The sequence below is a fragment of the Capsicum annuum genome, chromosome 9, assembly GCF_002878395.1.
Source record: "Capsicum annuum cultivar UCD-10X-F1 chromosome 9, UCD10Xv1.1, whole genome shotgun sequence".
Lineage (NCBI taxonomy): Eukaryota > Viridiplantae > Streptophyta > Magnoliopsida > Solanales > Solanaceae > Capsicum > Capsicum annuum.
Window position 1 is genome coordinate 217,869,562 of NC_061119.1, and position 9,402 is coordinate 217,878,963.

General features: G+C 36.6%; 2 protein-coding genes across 2 annotated transcripts in view; both read right to left on the reverse strand.

Annotated features, from left to right (window-relative positions):
* Window positions 1–6,041, reverse strand: LOC107840811 (ATPase 8, plasma membrane-type). Its single transcript, XM_016684743.2, has 14 exons — window positions 5,698–6,041; window positions 4,964–5,083; window positions 4,758–4,856; window positions 4,467–4,604; window positions 3,988–4,302; window positions 3,199–3,525; window positions 2,997–3,116; window positions 2,609–2,731; window positions 2,414–2,518; window positions 2,034–2,343; window positions 1,193–1,707; window positions 816–989; window positions 553–735; window positions 1–465 (listed from the first exon to the last, which is right to left on the reverse strand). The coding sequence occupies exons 1-14, from the start codon at window positions 5,746–5,748 to the stop codon at window positions 271–273; spliced, it is 2,775 nt and encodes a 924-aa protein (XP_016540229.1). The 5' UTR covers window positions 5,749–6,041; the 3' UTR covers window positions 1–270.
* A 3,039-nt stretch (window positions 6,042–9,080) lies between these two features.
* Window positions 9,081–9,402, reverse strand: part of LOC107840812 (60S ribosomal protein L39-3) — a 4,561-nt gene continuing 4,239 nt past the window's right edge. Inside the window, exon 3 of the mRNA XM_016684744.2 lies at window positions 9,081–9,301. Coding sequence (XP_016540230.1) covers window positions 9,253–9,301 — 49 coding nt within the window. The 3' untranslated portion in view covers window positions 9,081–9,252. The remainder of the gene's footprint in view (window positions 9,302–9,402) is intronic.

Here is a 9,402-nt window from a genome sequence, read left to right on the forward strand (position 1 = left end):
TAATGTTACTAACAAGTTCAATATTTTTTATTTTTTTTTTGTATGCAGCTAGCCTTTGTAGTCCACCAATATAGGTAGCTCATCCAACATTGATAAATACACAGTTGTTGAAAAACAAATCAGCTGCAAAAATGTCTTTATCTAAAAAAGAAAAATGAAACTTTCTCCCATAAATTTGATTGCATAATGTTAGACAATATAGTGTTATTTGACCTTTCCAACATTGAGTGAAAAATTTGTTGTTGAAGATTTTCGAGTAATTCATTTAATTTACTCGTGTGTATATTTAGCAACTTCAGCGCGACGCTTAGCCTGTTCAGCAATCTCATTCAGTTCTCGATAGTTCTTGTCATGGAATAAGCCACTGCTTTCTGCAGTCTGGAGACCGTGAAGTGTTCGTTGAGCCACGGCCCATTGTGCTTCTCTTTCGCCCTTTCCATAGTCCTTCTTCGTTGTGAAGGCGGTCTAATAGTTTTACGAAGAAACAAAGATATAAGGGATCGTTCAAGCATTGAACAAAATGTGATGATGATATAGGTTTGTTTTGTTTACCTTATTCTGCATCATTGAGTCCCATGCATCATTACTCAGCGCGTATCGACTGATGAATTTAAGAACATCAAGAGGGAGATAAGTAATGATTGTGTAAACCCATATGATTGCTGCCCATCCCCATCCAATGCCATGGATCCTTGCAAAGGACCAATTCGCGTAAACAGCGATTATTGTAGCAATCTGAGTTGGAAAAAACAGGATGTTTATTAGTAAGAATATATGTATATACAGAGTTGTGAAGATTGAATTTCAGGACTTACGAATTGGGCTACTAAGAAAGCAACGACAAGTAAGAAACCGGGGCGTTCCATGAAGGACCAGCTTCTTGATCTTGTCACGAAGATGAGCGCCTGACTGATGATACTCACTTGAAGGTATACAGCAGCTGTAAGATCATGGTGACTATCCTTGATTGGTCTAACGCCGAATTTCTCCTGCAGATACACGAGGCAAATTTGTCTATCGAGTTCCAATAGTATGTCTTATTTTAGTTCAGAGAGGAAGCGTTGGGTAACGCCAATATCATGCCAATGGTGAGGCACGAGTGATAGGTCTGGAGGGCTCGAGGAAGTGCTTTTGACATAATGGCAAGTGCTTCTTCCTAAAAGAGGGGAAGATTGAAAGGGAAAGAACTTACCGTAAAGAAATCAGTAGAAGCTGCGAGATAGAAGAACAGAACAGTCATGAGAGCTTGATATGTCCCGAGGACGACCCCAGTGGCAAAGATCTCGTTGAGTTTCCAGGAGTCGGGCAAAGGAGATGGCTTGACCCTGTCCTTAGAGATGGTCATGATGGTTCCATCATTGAGGATAGCAATGATGAGGACCATGAAAGGTGGGAAGTCGAATTTCCAAATGAGTGCAATGAGCATGAATCCCATCACGACACGGATCGTGATTGAGACTGCATAGATAGTATAGTTCTTCATCCTCTGGAAAATGGCTCTGCTTGTCAATACAGCACTTATAATGACACCGAGACCTGGTTCTGTCAAAACGATATCGGATGCACCCCGAGCTGCATCTGTTGCATCAGCAACTGCAATACCAATGTCTGCCTTCTTCAGTGCTGGTGCATCATTCACACCATCTCCAGTCATACCACAAATGTGCTTTCTTTCTTGTAGCTTCTTCACAATCTCATACTTGTGCTCTCCAAAAGATTCAAACAAATCCTTGTGTTAGCTCTAGTACTAATATTGAATAGTAGCAGTACTCCCTCCGAAGAAAGATTTACGAAGGAAGGAAAGAAAGACTTATGAAACTTTTGGTCTTAAACATGTCACACAAAATGTAAAAGAAGGTACTATAGTCAGACCTCTCTATAACAACATGGCACTATAATAGTCAAATTATTTTTGGAACTGATATTTCATGTTATGTTATATTATGTGTTCTATATAACAACATTTCGATATAGAAGCTAAAGAAATGAATGGCACCGTTATATAGAGGTTTAACCATGTTTTACATATTTACCTGGGAAGACTCCTGCAAAGCCGTCAGCCTGCTCAATGAGCTCATCAATGGGAATTTGAGCAATGGACTCGTCCTTGTGGTCACCAAGAAGAGCTGAAGATGGATACATGTTGGTTCCCATACCGAGCCTACGACCAGTTTCTTTACCGATAGCAAGCTGGTCACCAGTGATCATCTTAACATTAACACCAAGCTCAAGAGCTTTGCGAATTGTCTCTGCACTGTCGTGCCTTGGTGGATCAAAGAGAGGTAAAAGACCAACGAATTCCCAAGGTGAACCAGCACTGTCCTTGTCTTTCTCTGGTACAGTCTGCAGAACAATTATCAGGATACATTTCACTAACTCTTAATGAAGTTATCGAACATTATGTTTGTTTTACCTGTCTTGCAACACCCAAAGAACGAAGACCACGGTTAGCAAAGTTGTCGATGATTTCATGAGATTTCTTCAAGGCAGCTCCGCTGAGCCCACAAAGTTCAATAATCTAGCAAAAAACTCTGCTAGATTAGACACACCAAATGTTGAAATTAAGTACTATATGAAAATGAAGGATAAAAGAGATTATATATCTTACTTGCTCAGGAGCACCTTTGCTAGCCCTGTGCCAGTTTCCACTGTCATCGATATAGGTGATTGCAGTTCGCTTATCAACCGGATTAAAGGGAAAGAAATGAACCTCTTGGATGCCTGCTCTTGCCTGCAACATCATAAGTACTTAAGCTCATCTATAATCACTAGTAAAAACAGGAGCTAGCGATGGACAAATTCTGTCGCTGAACAACAAAATACGTTGCTAATAGTATTAGCAACAAATTCTCAAAAAGTTATGTTAGCTTCAACCTATTTAGCAACAGATTAACTAGAAAGCTCATAGTTATTTCCTGTTTTTTGTAGTGAATTAATCTATGGAGAAAAAATCTTGTTCTAATGAGAAAATCAAAATTACTATCATTTCACATTACCTGTTTAGCATCACCCAACATATTAACAATACAAGCATCAATAGCATCCTGGTTTTCGACCCTGGAAGCTCTAGCAGCAAGTAACATAACGGTCTCCTTGTCTGCATTCTTAGGGAATACCTACAACCACGAAGATAAATCGTTATGTTATGATACAAATTTTCATAACAAAAAAGGGTACATATTTGACTTGATTACAGACCTCAATCAAACTTTTGTCAACAGTGAGCTTGTTAAGCGTGAGGGTACCGGTCTTGTCACTGCAAAGAACATCCATACCAGCCATTTCCTCGATAGCAGTCATCCTCTTAGTGATAGCGCCTTGTTGGGACAGCCGATGAGATCCAATAGCCATGGTAACAGATAAGACTGTTGGCATAGCAATTGGGATACCTCCAATAAGCAACACAAGCAAATTGTCAATTCCATCTCTATATTTTCGCTTTTGAATCGGCCACATCACCACAATCTCAATCACTATTCCCACAAGAATTGAGCAGATACAAAAGTTTCCAATAGCAGTCAACACCTGATCATTGATATAACACACAACAAATTTTAGAAATAATACTTCCAGATCTCCTCTTCTTTGCATATGCTATTTTGGAACAATTTTTTTGGTTCTTAAAAAAGAAACAGTTCTTAAATACTTCAACTTTAAATCATATCAAAATCACCAACAAACTTTAATTTTTAGATATAGAACAAGAGCTCTCTATAACAATTATGTATTCTCTACAATAACCTTTCAAAATAACAGCCATGTTTTATGTGAAACCCGATCTTTAATGTTATGTCATGTCCATATGTTTGGAACAACAATGTTGTTATACAGAGGTCTGATTGTAGTAATTATCAAGATCCATTGCATGTCCAAGGACTTACGTTCTTCTTCAATATGTTATTTTGGAACAAATCTTTTTGGTTCGTACTGTATTCAAAACAAAAAAATTAACTTTAAATATAGCAAGATCACTAGAATTCTTTTCACCTTTTGGAAATGGCCAACTTGGTTTGTGCTGTCAACAAGATGTGCAGCCTTTCCAAAGAAGGTGTGAACGCCAGTAGCAATGACAACCGCCTCAATCTCGCCTTGCTTGACAGTGGAACCAGAGAAAACTTCATCACCAGGTTGTTTTGTGACCGGTAAGGACTCACCGGTGAGCGCGGCCTGATCAATCTTGAGAGGATCACCCTCAAGAAGACGAGCATCGGCTGGGATAATGTCGCCTAACTTAACACTGATCAGATCACCTGGAACCAGGAGTGCAGCTTCCTCCTCGGACCATTTTCCATCTCTCAAAACCTGAGAACCACACCCTCAAGATTATCATCCATTGCACATAGAGATATAATCGCCAAAAAAACGATCAACAGTGTTGAATATGCTACCATCTCGTCTAAAATCTTGGACCTGATTCTTAATGTCCTATACTATGTTAAAATACACGACGGTGTTTGAAGGGGTACCTTAGTTTTGGGAGCAAGGTTAGCCATAAGGGCAGCAGCAGCATTTCCTGCATTGTTTTCTTCAATGAAACTGATGGTAGAGTTGATAATAAGCAAGACCACGATACCTACAAAGTCTGGCCAATCCGGTGGCTTGCCCTGCAGTTTTCAAAAATTTTCACCTTGGATTAGTCCGTTCTAATTGATCACAAACATGAACAAAGAGAGAGGTCTAAGGATGTGTTTGGTATGACGATAGCAAACAGCAGAAAAAAAATTATTTTCTGAAATAATTTTAGAATATTTTACTACCCCTCCATTTGCCAGGACAATGGACATGATAGCAGCAGCTTCCATGACCCATGATAGAGGATTCCACATGAACCCCAAGAACTTAAGAAACTTGTTCTCCTGTAATAATAAACATTAGCATAAACATTTAGTGTTTAGTCGTGTTCTTTTTTTCCTAAAATAGAAAAATGAAGCATCTAGTAAGTAGTAAAAAAAGAAAGTCTCACCTTTTTCTCTTCAAGTTTGTTGGGGCCAAAAATTTCAATCCTCTTTTGGCCTTCTCCAGTTGTCAAACCCTCTTTGCTGCATTTTAGAATCTGGAAAACTTCTTCCACCGGAATGTTTTCCTGCAAGATCATTTTATAATGAGTAAACGTGGATTCAGAACCTAGAGTTAGTGAGTTCATAACGAGTGTCATATGTACGCATAATTAGTAAGTTCTCTTCAAAGATGTGCATATAATTCGAGCTGGAGTTATTAGGTTCAATTAAATCCACAAAACACATCCTAATTGTCCGTCTATGACCACATGCAATCAGTGACAGAGGCAAAATTTTCACAAAACAACAACCTAACCTTATATATACAATGTGATCTTGTGAAAAAGCTTCAAATGAACCCTTTCTGGCCCTTGTACGCAATGAATGCATTTCGACAGACGGGAGAAGGAGCAGAGGCAGATTCATAATTTTATCAACAGATTTAGCGAATTCATCATTCTTTTTACACAAAACATAGACATTTATATGTTAAAGTTGCTAATACTTTGAACTCGTCTGATCAAATTTAAATTCCGAATCCTACCTCCACGAGCAGAAGCGTATGCATATGGAATCAACATATTTAACGAATGCATCATCATTCTTACACATATATACATATGCAAAAGTGTAGTCATATCAAATTTAAATTCTGAATCCAGCTATGACGATAGTAAAGGAGAGGAAAGATTGTACTTACAAGATCAACTGTCTCATTCTTAAGATCTTCTAAGGATAAATTAGAAGCCATGATGATGATGATGATTTAGTTAAGCTTTAGTAAAAAAAATAAAAAAAAAATAAAAGAAGAAGAGGGACTTTTAAGAGACCAAAATATAAAAAAGTGAGTATTCAACAAGGAAGAAGAATGAAGAATGACGAGAAATTTCTTAAAAACAAACTTTCTTCTCCCTCATCTATGCTCACTTTCTTGAAAAAGAACACAACACAATCTCTTTCACACAAATTCCCTCTTTGAAATCAGTCCATATATTAGTTATATGTTTTAATACTCTATATTAATTTAGCTACAACTTTTTTTGTAATCACTTAAACATCCGTTTATAACTAAACACCTTTGGTTTAATTTGAGATGAACCTACAAAAAAGGTTAAGCCATGAGACTTGCTACACTTCCTCTCAATTCTATAAATGTCCTAATGAATTGTTTTACTAATCCTAAAACCATGCAAAACCATGCAATATTTAGATCTCTTTTTTCCTTTTTTTTTCTCCCTCATGAATTTTTTTTGTCTTTTGTCAATGTGTCTCCTACAATACTGCCTATGTTTTTGATTCAAATATTTTCTTTGAACTTTATATTAAGTGATTTATATATCCTTTTTTGTGTGTGTGAAGTTATAATAATATTAACAGCTTGTTTGGAGGGTTGTTAGTAACTCATTTTTTTAGTAACTTTATCCGTTAAGTGTACTTTTCTTGTAGGTTTAACTTGTCCTTAAAATTGCTTATGTGTAACAGTATAAACGAGGGAACATGATACGATCTATTCAAACATTGTATTCATCAAAACAATAAAGTACGAGACTATGAAACAATATCTAACAAGCATCCAAACAAAGTGTAAGGAGTCGTTGGTCGGCGTATAAAAATAGTATTGATGAATAGGTAAAATAGTATTTATACATGTATTGTTTTCTTTAATACATCGTAACACACAACCCCTTAAATACACTATATTCTAAAATTTAAAGAATGGTAAAATACTTCATATACTTCAATTTTTATAGGAGATCTAATCTAGTAGTATAGTTATTCAAGTCTTCGTATCTAAGTCATATCTAGACGAAATAATTGCAAGATTTGTAGAAATAGTCTTATAATACTTATCTTGACTATTGTCTATACAACATTTTTCTATTTATTTTTTTTTTAGGTTAAAAACTTCAAAGTAGCAAAGTAGATAAAATGGATAGGATAACTGATTTATTAAAACTGCATCAAATATGGATCAATGCATATTATTCGCAAGAATAGGTAAGAGGATTTTAGAATATTAAAAATGAAAAAGTTGATAAACTTGCAGGGTATGTAAGAGATTTTTTTTGTTTTCCATCACTTTTACATGTTAAAATAATATGGCATAATAGATAAAGGTGTCCTTTAACTTGACTTCAAATTTTATCTATGTCCTCTAACTTTGGATGTGCATAAGTAAGCACTTAAACTTGCAAAAAGTTGAACATGTAGACACATTCGTCCTATGCGGCGTCCTAAGTGGCCAATTTGTGTCCTACATGAAATCCTATGTGTAATATAATATATAAATATGCCCTTTAACTTGACAAGTAGACACACAGATACTGTGTGGCATAATACACGTATGATGTCATGCAGGACAAGAAATGATCACATAGGACATATCTGTCTACATTTTTTATTTGATAACCAATCCTAGGAATACCTGCCACCTTCCACCTCCCACCAGCAACGGGTATCAGGTAATTCGTTCCACCAAGGCTTGAACAGATGAGAAAAAAACACCTAGTTAGTGTTTGTCTTTGTACCTAATTAAGACCTCATGGTGTTCATCCCAACTTCATTGAACCACTAGGCCACACCCTTTGGGTGCTCGGACATATGTATCTACTTGTTCAACTTTATACAAATTTAAGTGTCTACTTATGCACACCAAAGTTGAAGTCAAGTTAAAGGAGATGTTTATGTATTGTGCGTACTTTAGCACATCATAGACGTGAGTTCAAAGGGCATTGTCATTGCATTATGCCACAGAATATTGTGACATTTCAGTTCTTACGACATTTTCAAATTGATTATTCTTTATATAGCGTAATGGTCGAATCCAACGATTATAATAGAAAAGAATTTTAGTCATGGATTAACATGGGTATCGATAATGTCCAACTCGCTCATATATAACCCGACTTGCTATCAGCACTAGCTGATAACTCATTTCAACTCGTTCATATTTAATCCGACCTGCTTGTTTGTAGACACTAGTGTCCACTTTGTGGAGATCAACAAAGACCCATTTGTCTGTAAGAACAAATAGAGTTGATTTGGTGGAGGTGCCATTCACTTTGGACCACTAGTGTGAAGTGTTATATCGTCGAACAGAAAAGAAATTTGCTATTCCAAAGTGTAAGGTCAATAAATTTGCATACAAAAACCAATCATCATATCAGTACCTTGGCCTCGTTGCTGAGAAAAAGCTTCAAAATTGTACTTGAGCTTTCGCCTTGCTAGCTTTTTCAGCCCTTCAAAGATTGGGTGTTCAAATTAGACATATATGAAAGGAGATGAGTGTCACCATGACACTGGTACACAGACATTATTGGTGTCATTGAGGGCCTTTCATTTGTTTTACTGCTCATATCCATTAAACAAGCCATGGAGAGCCTATATACTTGGGAGTGACCTACAATTGGATGCATGGGGGTCTTAATGTCATGACATTAAAGGGCCAGGTGAGGTATTAAAGATAGGCGATAGCGTTGAGGGACTAAACTTGTACATGGTGATTGAAACTAGAGAACACCTGCATCACTCAAGTGCAAGCTCAAATACACCAAAGGCAAGTGCTAACACAAGCTGGAAGCTTTTAACCAAAGTCGCGCGGACCAGTACAACCTAATTGATCAGAACACTATTATAGAACATTGCACAGATCCGCCATTATAAAGCCTGTAACGTATCTATCACCCCACCTCCTCAAAACTCTTCTAATATAGAGAAAGACGGGAGGGGTGGTGTATCTTAAAAAAAATTTACACCAACTATACTTGTCAACGCATTTGCCAAGTCATTTCTACGACATGGAAGATAACCATCCTCTCATGATGTACATCATAGAACTATTACTTTGTCTAAACAATGCCATGTCAGTTCTACAACATGAAAGATATACATCCTCTCATGAGGTACACACAAATGCATGTATCAACTGCAGGTAAAGTACACTAGAAAAAACTGAAACTCCTCTAGCATCTAACTAAACCAAAAACCAATTACTTCTAAACATAGCATCTAACTCTCACATCACAAACATATTACTCAACGAATGAAAGCAATAACAAAACACTACTGTTAACCAGCATTCAATACCTCGAAATAAACAGAATAACTTCATTATCAGTCATTCAATACATAATCTCAGCTGAAATCATAAACACAATCTGTTTCCTCACAGAATAAACTCCTATCCAACCTTTAAAAAAACATAATCCGACAAGTCTTTCCATAAAATTTTAAATAAAACACTGAGTCTTCCACCTTAAAATCCTAGCTTGGTCCTACGCCAGTGCCTACGCTTAGCATTGTACCTAAAAAAAACAAAAATAAAACTTCATTAGTAAAAAATCAACATAATTGCGTTAATAGTGAAAAACACACCTAGTGTATCCCGAATGTCCAGAGTTCCATA

Coding starts and splice junctions, on each gene's coding strand:
- LOC107840811 (XM_016684743.2), bottom strand. CDS start 5,748: ATGGCTTCTAATTTATCCTTAGAAGATCTTAAGAATGAGACAGTTGAT. Junction 2,732..2,996: donor TGTTGGGTGATGCTAAACAG/GTAATGTGAAAT, acceptor ATGATGTTGCAG/GCAAGAGCAGGCATCCAAGA. Junction 1,708..2,033: donor CTTTGCAGGAGTCTTCCCAG/GTAAATATGTAA, acceptor AATCTTTTGGAG/AGCACAAGTATGAGATTGTG.